At 46.8% G+C, this 17,171-nt stretch overlaps 1 protein-coding gene across 1 annotated transcript in view; it reads left to right on the top strand.

Annotated features, from left to right (window-relative positions):
• nup155 (nucleoporin 155) overlaps positions 1–17,171 on the top strand; it is a 425,601-nt gene that overhangs the window by 190,586 nt on the left and 217,844 nt on the right. Inside the window, exons 13-16 of the mRNA XM_078215282.1 lie at positions 3,386–3,486; positions 4,105–4,275; positions 10,646–10,756; positions 15,344–15,438. Coding sequence (XP_078071408.1) covers positions 3,386–3,486; positions 4,105–4,275; positions 10,646–10,756; positions 15,344–15,438 — 478 coding nt within the window. The remainder of the gene's footprint in view (positions 1–3,385; positions 3,487–4,104; positions 4,276–10,645; positions 10,757–15,343; positions 15,439–17,171) is intronic.

Raw genomic sequence — 17,171 nt, 5'->3', positions numbered from 1 at the left:
GAACTCGTTGCCGGGGGAGGTAGTGGAAGCGGATATGGTAGTGACTTTTAAGAGGCATCTTGACAAGTACATGAATAGGATGGGAATAGAGGGTTATGGTCCCCGGAAGGGTAGGGGGTTTTAGTTAGGTCGGGCAGCATGGTCGGTGCAGGCCTGGAGGGCCAAAGGGCCTCTTCCTGTGCTGTAATTTTCTTTGTTCTTTGTTTTTACCTTCACTTTTCCTTCTCAGTGGCCTTTCTTTTGCTCAGAGGAAGAGGGAGGGAGGGAAACATCAATGTAGTGTTTCGGGCTGACCACTCCTTGACACTTTCTTAGTAGATGTTGCTGGTCCGACGTCTCCCAGAATGTACCAGTGAAATCCCAGCAGCCTCTACCGGATCTCCAAATATGTCCAAATTTGCAGACGACACAAATCTGGATGGCAGTGTGTGCTATGAGGAGGATGCTAAAAGGCTGCAGGGTGACTTGGACAGGCTGGCTGAGTGGAGAAATACTTGACAAATGGATAAATGTGAGGTTATCCACTTTGGTGGCAAAAGCAGGAAGGAAGATTATTATCTGAATGGTGGCAGTTTCGGAAAAGGGGAAGTGCAACATGACCTGGGTGTCATGGTGGAACAGTCGCTGAAGGTTGGCATGCAGGTACAGCAGGCAGTAAAGAAAGCTAATGGCATGCTGGCCTTCATAGCAAGAGGATTTGAGTATAAGAGTAGGGGTGTCTTGCTGCAGTTATACTGGACCTTGGTGAGGCCACACCTTGGGTATTGTGTGCAGTTTTGGTCCTAGTCTAGGAAGGACATTCTTGCGATTGAGGGAGTCCAGCGAAGGTTGACAGACTGATTCCTGGAACGGCAGGACTGACATATGAAAAGAGACTGGATCGACTGGGCTTGTACTCACTGGAATTTAGAAGAATAAGTGGGGATCTCATAGAAACATATAAAATCCTGCTGGGACAGGACAGGCTAGATGTGGGAAGAATGTTCCAGATATTGGGGAAGTCCAGAATTAGAGATCACAGTCTAAGAATAAGGGGTAAGCCATTCAGGACTGAGATGAGGAAGAACATCTTCACTCAGGGCATTGTGAACCTGTGGAATTCTCTACCACAGAAAGCTGTTGGGGCCAGTTCGTTAGATATGTTCAAGAGGAGCTGGACGTGGCCTTTGTGGCTAAAGGGATCAAGGGGCATGGGGAGAAAACAGAAGTGCGATACTGCAGGTGCATGATCAGCCATGATCAGATGGAATGGTGGTGCAGGCTCGAAGGGCCGAATGGCCTACTCCTGCACTTATTTTCTATGTTTCTATATCACAAGTTTATCTTTCCTTATATATGGAGACCAAAACTGATTTGATTTAAAACTGCACACAGATATGGTCTCAGCAAGCCCTGAACATTTGTAGCATGACTTGTTGAGTATTGTACTCTAATCCCTTTTCAATAAATACCAACATACAATTGTCATGCAGATTGCAGATGACACCAAAATTGGTGGCATAGTGGACAGTGAAGAAAGCTATCTCCGATTGCAACGAGATCTTGATCAATTGGGCCAGTGGGATGACGAATGGTAGATGGAGTTTAATTTAGACAAATGCGAGGTGATGCATTTTGGTAGATTGAACCAGGGCAGGACTTACTCAGTTAATGGTAGGGCGTTGGGGAGAGTTACAGAACAAAGAGATCGAGGGGTACATGTTCATAGCTCCTTGAAAGTAGAATCACAGGTGGACAGAGTGATGAAGAAGGCATTCGGCATGCTTGGTTCCATCGGTCTGAACATTGAATACAGGAGTTGGGGCGACTTGTTGAAGTTGTACAAGACATTGGTAAGGCCACACTTGGAATATTGTGTACAATTCTGATCACCCTATTATCGAAAGGATATTATTAAACTAGAAAGAGTGCAGAAAAGATTTGCTAGGAGGTTATGTGTCCAGCTTGATCGTTTGAGTTATAAGGAGAGGCTTGATAGAATGGGACCTTTTTCTCTGGAGCGTAGGAGGCTGAGGGGTGATCTTATAGAGGTCTATAAAATAATGAGGGGCACAGATCAGCTAGATCGTCAATATCTTTTCCCAAAAGTAGGCAAGTCTAAAACTAGAAGGAATAGGTTTAAGGTGAGAGGGGAGAGATACAAAAGTGTTCAGGGGGCAATCTTTTCACACAGAGGGTGGTGAGTGTCTGGAACAAGCTGCCAGAGGTAGTAGTAGAGACGGGTACAATTTTGACTTTTAAAAAGCATTTGGACAGTTACATGGGTAAGATGGGTAAAGAGGGATATGGGCCAAAGGCGGGCAATTGGGATTAGCTTAGTGGTTTAAAAAAAAGGGCGGCATGAACAAGTAACAGAGAAACCCTACAGTGCAGAAAGGGGCCATTTGGCCCATCGAGTCTGCACCAACCACAATCCCACCCAGGCCCTACCCCCTTATCCCTACATATTTACCCGCTAATCCCTCTAACCTACGCATCTAAGGACACTAAGGGGCAATTTTAGCATGGCCAGTCAACCTAACCTGCACATCTTTGGACTGTGGGAGGAAACCCACGCAGACCCGAGGAGAATGTGCAAACTCCACACAGACAGTGACCCAAGCCAGGAATCGAACCCAGGTCCCTGGAGCTGTGAAGCAGCAGTGCTAACCACTGTGCTACCGTGCCGCGAGATACCTGGGGCCAAAGGGCCTGTTTCCATGATGTAAACCTCTGACTCTTAAAAATTGCTTGTTATCGCTGCATGGTAACTTTGTGTTCCTTGTACAAGGACAGCCTAGTCTCTTTGAACATCAATATTTAAAAGTTTCATAGCTTTAAAGAGAATTTGCTCTTATATGCTCACTACCGAAGTACTCATTTAGTCTCTTTACAGTCTCTTGGGGCTGCTCCCTTGGGTACTTGTCTGTCTGTCTCTTTGTCTAAGTCATTAATATAGATTTTAAATAGCTGAGGCCCCAGCACTCCATTGGTCACAGCCTGACAACTTGAGAGTGCCCTGTTTATCACATCTCATTGCTTCCTGTCCATTAACCAATCTCTATCCATGCTAATGTATTCCCCCATCTCCTTGAGCCCTATTTTGTGTCTTACCCTTTATGTGCCACTTGGTCCACTGGTTCCAGGAATATTCCAGAAAGGGGATGCACACACAAACACTGGAATATGCCAGAGAGATGATTTCCATTTACTGCAGTGGGATGCAGTCTAAATGGTGAAAGCTGGTTCAGTGATCATTCCTGACCTCTGCATGTATTGTGGTTTTAACCAAGCAGTACAATAAAAATTACCTGCATTGTGCATTCAGTTGGCACCTAAAGGCAGACATGTTGCACGGCTGCTCTGTAGCAGTGAAGCTGAACTGATGCAGTATCTGATGTTACAGGTATTCTGTTGCTGGCTGCCTCCGAGAATGATGACAATGATGTCCTTTGGTGTATCAATCACGATTCCTTCCCATTCCAGCGACCCCTCATGGAAGTACAGGTGAGACTGGCTTTGTTAGGTCATTAATGGGGTCCAGGCATGATTCACTGTGTTAGTTGGATTATTACTAGGATACAGGCTGTGCTAGTCAAGGATTGTGATTTTCACAGTGACTCCATTGCAGTGTTAATGTAAGCCTACTAGTTATTAATAATAAACTTTAAATACATACATGTTTATTACAGGTAAACTGACTTTGTTAGTCAAAGTTATTAATGAGATACAGTTAAGACTCGCTGTGTTAGTCAAGATTATTACTGGGGTACAGATGAGACTAGCCCTGTTAATTCGGGGCTATTACTGGGCAACAGGTGAAAGTGCAGTGAGGTACCTTACCTGGGGCTGTGTACATTGGTTCCCACATTGATTGTATTGACTGGATTAGAAATCAAGGTTAGGGGCCAGGGTTGTATGGGGGTCCTGGGGCCAGGGTGAGGTCAGTCCTGTGGATCAGGGTTGTGTGCGAGTCCTGGGGCCGGGGTTGGGTTCAGTACTGTGGATCAGGGTTGTGTGGGCGGGGGGCCTGGGGTCAGGGTTGGGTTCAGTACTGGGGCTAGCTTAAGGCTGGTTCTTGCTTTTTGTTGTTTTCCTGCTGAGTCAATGCAATTGATCTTCCAGATGACGGCAAATATTGACGGCCATTCGTGGGCCCTGTCCACCATCGACCACTCCCCGCTTCAAAAGATTGTTACTCCGCTTAACAAAGACCGTGTTCCTCTCACTGACCCTCCAGTTGTGATAGTCCAGCATTTGACACCACCCAAAAGATTCATCCTGCTCACGGCACAGGTACCTCACACCCATTCGGTTGCTTTTAAACATTTGGGGTCAATAAAATATTTGGTCAATGAAGGCCTGGGCTAGAGTTTCCTACCATGTCAACCCTTAACTGCTGCTGACTGGGGCATATCATAAGCAGGTTCAAATATGTATTGTAGCTAAAGAATTATTGTATCACAACTGGTGAAAACACTCATTTACATCAAAATGTGCTGTTATTTTACAAGGGTACAGTTGAACAGAGGGATCTGGGAATACAGGTACAGAATTCCCTAAAAGTGACGTCACAGGTGGATAGGGTCGTAAAGAGTGCCTTTGGTACATTGGCCTTTATAAATCGGAGTATCGAGTATAAAAGTTGGAGTGTTATGGTAAGGTTATATAATGATGTGGAGATGCCGGCGTTGGACTGGGGTAAACACAGTAAGAAGTCCCGAGGCATGGTACATTGGGGAAACTATGCAGACGCTGCGACAACGGATGAATGAACACCGCTCGACAATCACCAGGCAAGACTGTTCTCTTCCTGTTGGGGAACACTTCAGCGGTCACGGGCATTCGGCCTCTGATATGGAGACGGGAGAGGTTCCGGAGGATTGGAGGATTGCAGATGTGGTCCCTATATTCAAGAAAGGGAACAGGGACAGCCCGGGAAATTACCAACCGGTGAGTCTAACCTCAGTGGTTGGTAAGTTGATGGAGAGGATCCTGAGAGACAGGATTTATGATCATCTAGAGAAGTTTAGTATGATCAAAAGTAGTCAGCACGGCTTTGTCAAGGGCAGGTCGTGCCTTACGAGCCTGGTTGAGTTCTTTGAAAATGTGACCAAACACATTGACGAAGGAAGAGCGGTGGATGTGGTCTATATGGACTTCAGCAAGGCGTTCGATAAGGTCCCCCATGCAAGACTTCTTGAGAAAGTGAGAGGGCATGGGATCCAAGGGGCTGTTGCCTTGTGGATCCAGAACTGGCTTGCCTGCAGAAGGCAGAGAGTGGCTGTGGAGGGGTCTTTCTCTGCATGGCGGTCAGTGACCAGTGGAGTGCCCCAGGGATCTGTTCTGGGACCCTTGCTGTTTGTCATTTTCATAAATGACCTGGATGAGGAAGTGGAGGGATGGGTTGGTAAGTTTGCTGACGACACCAAGGTAGGTGGTGTTGTGGATAGTTTGGAGGGATGTCAGAAGTTGCAGCGAGACATAGATAGAATGCAAGACTGGGCGGAGAAGTGGCAGATGGACTTCAACCCGGATAAGTGTGTGGTGATCCATTTTGGCAGATCCAATGGGATGAAGCAGCAGTATAATATGAAGGGTACCATTCTTAGCAGTGTAGAGGATCAGAAGGACCTTGGGGTCCGGGTCCATAGGACTCTTAAATCGGCCTCGCAGGTGGAGGATGCGGTCAAGAAGGCGTACGGCGTACTGGCCTTCATTAATCGAGGGATTGAGTTTAGGAGTCGGGAGATAATGCTGCAGCTTTATAGGACCCTGGTTAGACCCCACTTGGAGTACTGCGCGCAGTTCTGGTCACCTCATTACAGGAAAGATGTTGAAGCCATTGAAAGGGTGCAGAGGAGATTTACAAGGATGTTGCCTGGATTGGGGGGCATGCCTTATGAGGATAGGTTGAGGGAGCTTGGTCTCTTCTCCCTGGAGAGACGAAGGATGAGAGGTGACCTGATAGAGGTTTACAAGATGTTGAGAGGTCTGGATAGGGTAGACTCTCAGAGGCTATTTCCAAGGGCTGAAATGGTTGCTACGAGAGGACACAGGTTTAAGGTGCTGGGGGGTAGGTACAGAGGAGATGTCAGGGGTAAGTTTTTCACTCAGAGGGTGGTGGGTGAGTGGAATCGGCTGACGTCGGTGGTGGTGGAGGCAAACTCGTTGGGGTCTTTTAAGAGACTTCTGGATGAGTACATGGGATTTAATGGGATTGAGGGCTATAGATAGGCCTAGAGGTGGGGATGTGATCGGCGCAACTTGTGGGCCGAAGGGCCTGTTTGTGCTGTGGCTTTCTATGTTCTATGATATTCGGGTAAGCGTTCTCCAAGGCGGCCTTCGCGACACACGACAGCGCAGAGTCGCTGAGCAGAAACTGATAGCTAAGTTCCGCACACACAAGGACGGCCTCAACCGGGATATTGGGTTCATGTCACAGTATCTGTAACCCCCACAGTTGCGTGGACCTGCAGAGTTTCACTGGCTGTCTTGTCTGGAGACAATACACATCTTTTTAGCCTGTCTTGATGCTCTCTCCACTCCCATTGTTTTGTTTCTTAAAGACTGGATTAGTTGTAAGTATTCGCATTCCAACCATTATTCATGTAAATTGAGTCTGTGTCTTTATAAGTTCTGTTTGTGAACAGAATTCCCACTCACCTGAAGAAGGGGCTTAGAGCCTCGAAAGCTTGTGTGGCTTTTGCTACCAAATAAACCTGTTGGACTTTAACCTGGTGTTGTTAAACTTCTTACAAGGTTATATAAGGCATTGGTGAGGCCGAATTTGGAGTATTGTGTACAGTTTTGGTCACCTAGTCACAGGAAGGATGTAAATAAGATTGAAAGAGTGCAGAGAAGGTTCACAAGGATGTTGCCGGGACTTGAGAAGCTGAGTTACAGAGAGAGATTGAATAGGTTGGGACTTTATTCCCTGGAGCGTAGCAGATTGAGGGGAGATTTGATAGAGGTGTACAAGATTTTGATGGGTATAGATAGAGTGAATCTATCTATTTTCCGCTGAGGCTAGGGGAGAAAAAAACCAGAGGGCATGGGTTAAGGGTGAAAGGAGAAAAGTTTAAAGGGAATATTAGGGGGGGCTTATTCACGCAGAGAGTGGTGGGAGTGTGGAATGAGCTGCCGGATAAAGTGGTTAATGCGGGGTCACTTTTAACATTTAAGAAAAACTTGGACGGGTTCATGGATGAGAGGGGTGTGGAGGGATATGGTCCAAGTGCAGGTCAGTGGGACTAGGCATAAAATGGTTCGGCACAGACAAGAAGGGCCAAAAGGCCTGTTTCTGAGCTGTAATTTTCTATGGTGTGGAGTTGCTGCCATTGGACTGGGGTAGGCACAGTAAGTAGTCTCACAACACCAGGTTCAAGTCCAACAGGTTTATTTGGTAGCACGAGCTTATGGAGCGCTGCTCCTTCATCAGGCGAGTGCCTGATTTTAAAAGGGTGTGAGGGATAGGCCAGAAACCTATAGAGTGGTCAATCTGATTTCAGTGGTCGGGAAATTATTGGAAACAATTCTGAGAGAAAGGATAAACTGTCATTTAGAAAGGCACGGATTGATCAGAGAGAGTCAGCATTGTTTTGTTTGGGGATGATTTGCCTGAATAACTTAATGGAACATTTTGAGGAAGTAACCAGGAGGATCGATGAAGGTAGTGCAGTTGATGTTGTCTACATGGATTTCAGTAAGGCATCTGACAAGGTCCCACATGGCAGACTGGTTAGAAAAGTGAGATCTTATGGGATACAGGGGAAAGTGGGCAGATTAGATCCAAGATCCACTCAGTGACAGGAAACGGGGTAATATCAATGGATGTTTTTGTGAATGAAAAACAGATTCCAGTGGTTTTTTGAAGGGCTCAGTGTTGGTGCCCTTGCTGTTTGTTGTATTTATTTCTCCTGGACAGGTTACATCTGGGCAGAACTGGATGAGCACTTGGCACATCATAACATTCAAGGAAGAGAAGGTGTTACAGACTAATAGGCTGGAGGAAATAGTTGTTCGGAGGGAGGATGTACTGGCAGTTTTGAATAAACTGAAGGTCGATAAGTCCCCTGGGCCTGATGAAATATATCCTAGGATTCTTTGGGAGGCAAGGGATGAGATTGCAGAGCCTTTGGCTTTGATCTTTGGGTCCTCACTGTCCACGGGGATGGTGCCAGAGGACTGGAGAATGGCGAATGTTGTTCCTCTGTTTAAGAAAGGGAATAGAAATGACCCTGGTAATTATAGACCGGTTAGTCTTACTTCGGTGGTTGGTAAATTGATGGAAAAGGTCCTTAGGGATGGGATTTACGACCATTTAGAAAGATGCGGATTAATCCGGGATAGTCAGCACGGATTCGTGAAGGGCAAGTCGTGCCTCACAAATTTGATAGAATTTTTTGAGGAGGTAACTAAGCGTGTGGATTAAGGTAGGGCAGTTGATGTCATATACATGGATTTTAGTAAGGCGTTTGATAAGGTCCCCCATGGTCGGCTTATGATGAAAGTGAGGAGGTGTGGGATAGAGGGAAAGTTGGCCGATTGGATAGGTAGCTGGCTATCTGATCGAAGACAGAGGGTGGTGGTGGATGGAAATTTTTCGGACTGGAGGCAGGTTGCTAGCGGAGTGCCACAGGGATCAGTGCTTGGTCATGTGCTCTTTGTGATTTTTATTAATGACTTAGAGGAGGGGGCTGAAGGGTGGATCAGTAAATTTGCTGATGACACCAAGATTGGTGGAGTAGTGGATGAGGTGGAGGGCTGTTGTAGGCTGCAAAGAGACATAGATAGGATGCAAAGCTGGGCTGAAAAATGGCAGATGGAGTTTAACCCTGATAAATGTGAGGTGATTCATTTTGGTAGGACTAATTTAAATGTGGATTACAGGGTCAAAGGTAGGGTTCTGAAGACTGTGGAGGAACAGAAAGATCTTGGGGTCCATATCCACAGATCTCTAAAAGTTGCCACTCAATTGGATAGAGCTGTGAAGAAGGCCTATAGTGTGTTAGCTTTTATTAACAGGGGGTTGGAGTTTAAGAGCCGTGGGGTTATGCTGCAACTGTACAGGACCTTGGTGAGACCACATTTGGAATATTGCATGCAGTTAACATCGAACATAGAACAGTACACACAGAACAGGCCCTTCGGCCCATGATGTTGTGCCGAGCTTTATCTGAAACCAAGATCAAGCTATCCCACTCCCTATCATCCTGGTGTGCTCCATGTGCCGATCCAATAACCGCTTAAATGTTCCTAAAGTGTCTGACTCCACTATCACTGCAGGCAGTCCATTCCACACCCCAACCACTCTCTGCATAAAGAACCTACCTCTGATATCCTTCTTATATCTCCCACCACTATAGTTATGCCCCCTTGTAATAGCTCCATCCACCCGAGGAAGTAGTCTTTGAACGTTCACTCTATCTATCCCCTTCATCATTTTATAAACTCCTATTAAGTCTCCCCTCAGCCGCTCCAGAGAGAACAGCCCTAGTTCCCTCAACCTTTCCTCATAAGACCTACCCTCCAAACCAGGCAGCATCCTGGTAAATCTCCTCTGCACTCTTTCCAGCGCTTCCACATCCTTCTTATAGTGAGGTGACCAGAACTGCACACAATATTCCAAATGTGGTCTCACCAAGGTCCTGTACAGTTGCAGCATAACCCCACGGCTCTTAAACTCCAAGCCCCTGTTAATAAAAGCTAACACACTATAGGTCTTCTTCACAGCTCTATCCACTTGAGTTCTGGTCACCTCACTATAAGAAGGATGTGGAAGCGCTGGAAAAAGTGCAGAGGAGATTTACCAGGATGCTGCCTGGTTTGGAGGGTAGGTCTTATGAGGAAAGGTTGAGGGAGCTAGGGCTGTTCTCTCTGGAGCGGAGGAGGCTGAGGGGAGACTTAATAGAGGTTTATAAAATGATGAAGGGGATAGATAGAGTGAACGTTCAAAGACTATATCCTCGGGTGGATGGAGCTATTACAAGGGGGCATAACTATAGGGTTCATGGTGGGAGATACAGGAAGGATATCAGAGGTAGTTCTTTCCGCAGAGAGTGGTTGGGGTGTGGAATGGACTGCCTGCAGTGATAGTGGAGTCAGACACTTTAGGAACATTTAAGCGGTTATTGGATAGGCACATGGAGCACACCAGGATGATCGGGAGTGGGATAGCTTGATCTTGGTTTCAGATAAAGCTCGGCACAACATCGTGGGCCGAAGGGCCTGTTCTGTGCTGTACTGTTCTTTGTTCTATATTGTCTGCTTAAGTGAATAAATCTAAAACTGAGTAAAGGCTGACTTCTGGTTTTCTTTCCCAGGGGCTGTCAGCAGTTTAACCTACCTCACTCACCCCTGTTCTTTCCTTTCCCATGCCCCATTTGCGCCTCATGTTACCTTGGCTCCCCGTTCCCCTGTGCTCTCACTTCCTCTGTTTCCCTCTGCCCCCATCCAAACCTGCTTGCTTCACCACTCCCACCCTCTGTCATCCCCATCCTCCCTTAACCCCCACTTTCCACCCTCTCTGTCTACTCTGTCCCCTGCCTCCTGTGCTTGCACTTTGTCACATCCCTCGCCCATCTCCCTCTTTGACCTTTTCTTTCTGCCGCCATGACTCGCTGTCTCTTGCTTTTCCACCCTCATTATCTCTCTCTTGTTTCAGGGGAGTCATTTTTTCCAAAAGCTACGTCCTGTGGACCAACTCCGTCATCTCCTCGTGAGCAATGCAGGTGGTGAGGGTGAGGATATCGAGCGATTCTTCAAACTACATCGGGTAATGATCAGGCTACACTTACCAGACACTGAGTATCGGGTGTGACTCGTGCCCTGGGTATCAGGCACTGGGTATTGGGTGTGGGTGGTGCCCTCGGTATTAGTCAACTGGGTATTAGGTGTTAATCGTGCCCTCGGTATCAGACACTGGGTATCGGGTGTTGATGGTGCCCTCGGTGTCAGACACTGGGTATTGGAGTTAATGGTGCCCTGGGTATCAAACACTGGGTATTGGGTGTTAATGGTGCCCTGGGTATCAGAAAGTGGGTATTGGGTCTTAATGGTGCCTTTGGTTTCAGTCACTGGGTATTGGGTGTTAATGGTGCCCTGGGTATCAGACACTGGGTATTGGGTGTTAATGGTGCCCTGGGTATCAGACACTGGGTATTGGGTGTTAATGGTACCCTGGGTATCAGACACTGGGTATTGGGTGTCAATGGTGCCCTCGGTATCGGACACTGGGCATTGGGTGTTAATGGTGCACTGGGTATCAGACACTGGGTATTGGGTGTTAATGGTGCCCTGGGTATCAGACACTGGGTATTGGGTGTCAATGGTGCCCTCGGTATCAGACACTGGGTATCGGGTGTTAATGGTGCCCTGGGTATCAGACACTGGGTATTGGGTGTTAATGGTGCCTGGGTATCAGACACTGGGTATTCGGTGTTAATGGTGCCCTCGGTATCGGACACTGGGTTTCGGGTGTTAATGGTGCCCTGGGTATCAGACACTGTAGTATCGGGTGTTAATGGTGCCCTCAGTATCAGTCACTGGGTATCGAGTGTTCATGGTGCCCTCGGTTTCAGACACTGGGTATTGGGTGTTAATGGTGCCCTCAGGATCAGTCATTGGGTATTGGGTGTGGGTGGTGCCCTCGGTATCAGACACTGGGTATTGGGTGTGGGTGGTGCCCTGGGTATCAGACACTGGGTATTGGGTGTGGGTGGTGCCCTCGGTATCAGACACTGGGTATTGGGTGTGGGTGGTGCCCTCGGTATCAGACACTGGGTATTGGGTGTTAATCGTGCCCTCGGTATCAGTCACTGGATATTGGGTGTTAATGGTGCCCTCGGTATCAGACACAGAAAGCCGTGGAGACCAAGTGACTGAATATCTTATAAAAAGGGAGAAATCAACAAATTATCGACCAGTCATCCTGACATTGATAGTGGAGGAAATGCTCGAGTCTATTATGAAAGATTTAATGACAGAGCATTTGGGAAACTGGCAAGATCAGACATGGTCAGAATGTATTTACAAAAGGGCAATCATGGTTGACAAATCTCGTGGAATTTTTCGAGGATGTAACTAGTAGAGTTGATGTGGGGGAGCTAGTCGATGTGTTTATTTGGACTTTCAGAAGACTTTCAACAGTATTCAATTATCTCAGTAAATGCCGTTCGAAAAATGGGGAGGCGTTGGCCTAGTACTATTATTGCTAGACTATTAATCTAGAAACATTGAAACTCGAAGCCAGAGTAGGCCATTCGGCCCTTAGCCTGCTCCGCCATTCATCTTGATCACAGCTGATCACTTAGTCTCTCCTCATATGACAGATCTGCCATCTTCGGAATCAGTCTGGTAAATCTTCACTGTACTCCCTCTAGAGCAAGGACATCCTTCCTCGGATAAGGACACCAAAACTGCACGCAATACTCCAGGTGTGGCCTTAACAATTGCCCTATACAAGTGCAGCAAAAAAGAATTGCTATTTCACCCTGAGCTCGAACTCAACTAATGTTCTGGGGACATTTCTCTGCATGGAGGTCAGTGACCAGTGGAGTGCCCCAGGGATCTGTTCTGGGACCCTTGCTGTTTGTCATTTTCATAAATGACCTGGATGAGGAAGTGGAGGGATGGGTTGGTAAGTTTGCTGACGACACCAAGGTAGGTGGTGTTGTGGATAGTTTGGAGGGATGTCAGAAGTTGCAGCGAGACATAGATAGAATGCAAGACTGGGCGGAGAAGTGGCAGATGGACTTCAACTCGGATAAGTGTGTAGTGATCCATTTTGGCAGATCCAATGGGATGAAGCAGCAGTATAATATGAAGGGTACCATTCTTAGCAGTGTAGAGGATCAGAAGGACCTTGGGGTCCGGGTCCATAGGACTCTTAAATCGGCCTCGCAGGTGGAGGATGCGGTCAAGAAGGCGTACGGCGTACTGGCCTTCATTAATCGAGGGATTGAGTTTAGGAGTCGGGAGATAATGCTGCAGCTTTATAGGACCCTGGTTAGACCCCACTTGGAGTACTGCGCGCAGTTCTGGTCACCTCATTACAGGAAAGATGTTGAAGCCATTGAAAGGGTGCAGAGGAGATTTACAAGGATGTTGCCTGGATTGGGGGGCATGCCTTATGAGGATAGGTTGAGGGAGCTTGGTCTCTTCTCCCTGGAGAGACGAAGGATGAGAGGTGACCTGATAGAGGTTTACAAGATGTTGAGAGGTCTGGATAGGGTAGACTCTCAGAGGCTATTTCCAAGGGCTGAAATGGTTGCTACGAGAGGACACAGGTTTAAGGTGCTGGGGGGTAGGTACAGAGGAGATGTCAGGGGTAAGTTTTTCACTCAGAGGGTGGTGGGTGAGTGGAATCGGCTGACGTCGGTGGTGGTGGAGGCAAACTCGTTGGGGTCTTTTAAGAGACTTCTGGATGAGTACATGGGATTTAATGGGATTGAGGGCTATAGATAGGCCTAGAGGTAGGGATATGATCAGCGCAACTTGTGGGCCGAAGGGCCTGTTTGTGCTGTGGCTTTCTATGTTCTATTACCCAGGTTCGAATCCCACCATGACAGATGGTGAAATTTGAATTTTAAAAGAACTTTGAATTAAGAATCTGCTGAAGACCATGAAACCAGTGTCAATTGTCAGAAAAAGTCATCTGGGTCACTAATGTCCCTTGGGGAAGGAAATCTGCCATCCTTGCCTGGCCTCCTTGTGACAGCAATGTGGTTGACTTTCAACTGCCCTCCAAGGGCAACTAGGGATGGGCAATAAATGCTGGCCAGCCAGCAACGCCCATGTCCCACAAATGAATAAAAAAAAGGTCATAGAATCATAGAGGTTTACAGCACGGAAACAGGCCCTTCGGCCCAACCTGTCCATGCCACCCTTTTGTTTTAAACCCCTTAGCTAATCCCAATTGCCCACATTTGGCCCATATCCCGCTATGCCCATCTTACCCATGTAACTGTTTAAATGCTTTTTAAAAGAGAAAATTGTACCCGTCTCTACTACTGCCTCTGGCAGCTTGTTCCAGACACTCACCATCCTCTGTGTGAAAAAATTGCCCCTCTGGACACTTTTGTATCTCTCACCGTAAACCTATGCCTTCTAGTTTTAGACTCCCCTACCTTTGGGAAAAGATATTGACTATCTAGCTGATCTGTGCCCCTCATTATTTTATAGACCTCTATAAGATCACCCCTCAGCCTTCTACGCTCCAGAGAAAAAAGTCCCTGTCTATCCAGCCTCTCCTTAACTCAAACCATCAAGTCCGGGTTGCATCCTAGTAAATCTTTTCTTCACTCTTTTTCTAGTTTAATAATATCCTTTCTATAATAGGGTGACCAGAACTGTACACAGTATTCCAAGTGTGGCCTTACCAATGTCTTGTACAACTTCAACAAGACGTCCCAACTCCTGTATTCAATGTTCTGACCGATGAAACCAAGCATGCTGAATGCCTTCTTCACCAATCTGTCCACCTGTGACTCCATTTTCAAGGAGCTATGAACATGTACCCCTAGATCTCTTTGTTCTGTAACTCTCCCCAACGCCCTACCATTAACTGAGTAAGTCCTGCCCGAGTTCAGTCTACCAAAATGCATCACCTCGCATTTATCTAAATTTAACACCATCTGCCATTCGTCAGCCCACTGGCCCAATTGATCAAGATCCTGTTGCAATTGGAGATAACTTTCTTCACTGTCCACTATGCCACCAATCTTGGTATCATCTGCAAACGTACTAACCATGCCTCCTATATTCTCATCCAAATCATTAATATAAATGAAAAATAACAGTGGGCCCAGCACTGATCCCTGAGGCACACCGCTGGTCACAGGCCTCCAGTTTGAAAAACGACCCTCGACAACCACCCTCTGGCTTCTGGCAAGAAGCCAATTTTGTATCCATGGATCCTGGATCCCGTGAGATTTAACCTTATGTAACAACCTACCATGCGGTACCTTGTCAAAGGCCTTGCTAAAGTCCATGTAGACAACATCAACTGTACTGCCCTCATCTACCTTCTTGATTACCCCTTCAAAAAACTCAATCAAATTTGAGAGAGCTGATTTTTCACTCACAAAACCGTGCTGACTGTCTCTAATCAGTCCTTGCCTCTCTAAATGTCCCAGACAAGAGATTAGCGTGTAAAAATAAAGCACATGGGATTAGTGGTAGTGTATTGAGATGGATAGAAAGTTGGTTGGCAGACAGGAAACAAAGAGTAGGAATAAACAGGTCTTTTTCTGTATGGCAGTGTACTGAGGTATTTGAATACAGTTTGTTGACATTTCCTTAAGCTTCAGTTTATTGATATTATTGCTATTTGTCAGTTACTGAATATGTCTCCTCTCTTCAGGAGGAACAGGCTTGTGCTTCGTGCCTGATTCTTGCCTGTTCCACAGCAGCGAACGACCGTGAGGTGTCAGCCTGGGCAACCCGTGCATTCTTCAGGTACCATATGATGAGTAAACTGTGTACACTGTCCTCACTCTCCTCCTTTTCATGCCATTGCCCTAACATACCATTTTCCTTTCTCTGGAGACCGATTAGCCTAACATCCATTGTTGGTGAAGGCCGAATAGTATTTTTGCTGTAATATTAATCCAGAAACTCAGCTAATGTTCTGGGGACCCGGGTTCGACTCCTGCCATGGCAGGTGGTGGAATTTAAGTTCAATAAAAATATCTGGAATTTATCTACTGATGACCATGAAACCATTGTCGATTGTTGGAAAAACCCATCTGGTTCACTAATATCCTTTAGGGAAGGAAATCTGCCGTCCTTAACTGGTCTGGCCTACATGTGACTCCAGAGCCACAGCAATGTGGGTGACTCTCAACTGCCCTCCAAGGGCAACTCGGGATGGGCAATAAATGCTGGCCAGCCAGCGACACCCATGTCTCACAAATTAATAAAAAGAAACATTTTGAAAATCATAATCCAATCAAGCAGAGTCAGCATGGCTTCATCAAAGGGAAATCATGTTTGACTAATTTTTATTCGAGGTGGCTCGGTGGCACAGTGGTTAGCACTGCTGCCTCTCAACACCAGGGACCCAGGTTCTATTCCCGGGTTGGGTCACTGTGTGGACTTTGCACGTTCTCGCTGTGTGTCTGCCTGGGTTTCAAAGAACAAAGAAAATTACAGCATAGGAACAGGCCCTTTAGCCCTCCAATCCTGCATCAACCATGCTGCCCGACTGAATTAAAACGCCCTATCCTTCCGGGGACCATATCCGGGGGCCAAGTGTTAGATTTGGTTGTGGGAGAGCAATTTGGAGATAGTGACCACAATTCGGTGTCTTTTGTTATTGCAATGGAGAGGGATAGGGCCGTACGGCAGGGCAAGGTTTACAATTGGGGGAGGGGTAATTATGATGCGATTAGGCAAGAATTAGGGGGCATAAGTTGGGAACAGAAACTGTCAGAGAAAGGAACTAATGAAAAGTGGAACTTTTTCAAGGAACAAATACTGGATGTCCTTGATAGGTATGTTCCTGTCAGGCAGGGAGGAAATGGCCGAGTGAGGGAACCATGGTTCACGAAAGAGGTGGAATGTCTTGTGAAAAGGAAGAGGGAAGCTTATGTAGGGATGAGGAAACAAGGTTCAGATGGCTCGATTGAGGGTTACAAGTTAGCAAGGAATGAGCTGAAAAAGGGGCTTAGGAGAGCAAGAGGGGACACGAGAAGTCCTTGGCGGGTCGGATCAAGGAAAACCCCAAGGCTTTTTACTCTTATGTGAGGAATAAAAGAATGACCAGGGTGAGGTTAGGGCCGGTCAAGGACAGTAGTGGGAACTTGTGTATGGAGTCAGTAGAGATAGGCGAGGTGATGAATGAATACTTTTCTTCAGTGTTCACCAAGGAGAGGGGCTATGATTTTGAGGAAGAGAAGGTGTTACAGGCTAATAGGCTGGAGGAAATAGATGTTCGGAGGGAGGATGTCTTGGCAGTTTTGAATAAACTGAAGGTCGATAAGTCCCCTGGGCCTGATGAAATGTATCCTAGGATTCTGTGGGAGGCAAGGGATGAGATTGCAGAGCCTTTGGCGTTGATCTTTGGGTCCTCGCTGTCCACGGGGATGGTGCCAGAGGACTGGAGAATGGCGAATGTTGTTCCTCTGTTTAAGAAAGGGAATAGAAATGACCCTGGTAATTATAGACCGGTTAGTCTTACTTCGGTGGTT

This window comes from Mustelus asterias, chromosome 6 (genome assembly GCF_964213995.1).
Source record: "Mustelus asterias chromosome 6, sMusAst1.hap1.1, whole genome shotgun sequence".
Lineage (NCBI taxonomy): Eukaryota > Metazoa > Chordata > Chondrichthyes > Carcharhiniformes > Triakidae > Mustelus > Mustelus asterias.
This window is presented reverse-complemented; position numbering and strand designations above follow the sequence as displayed.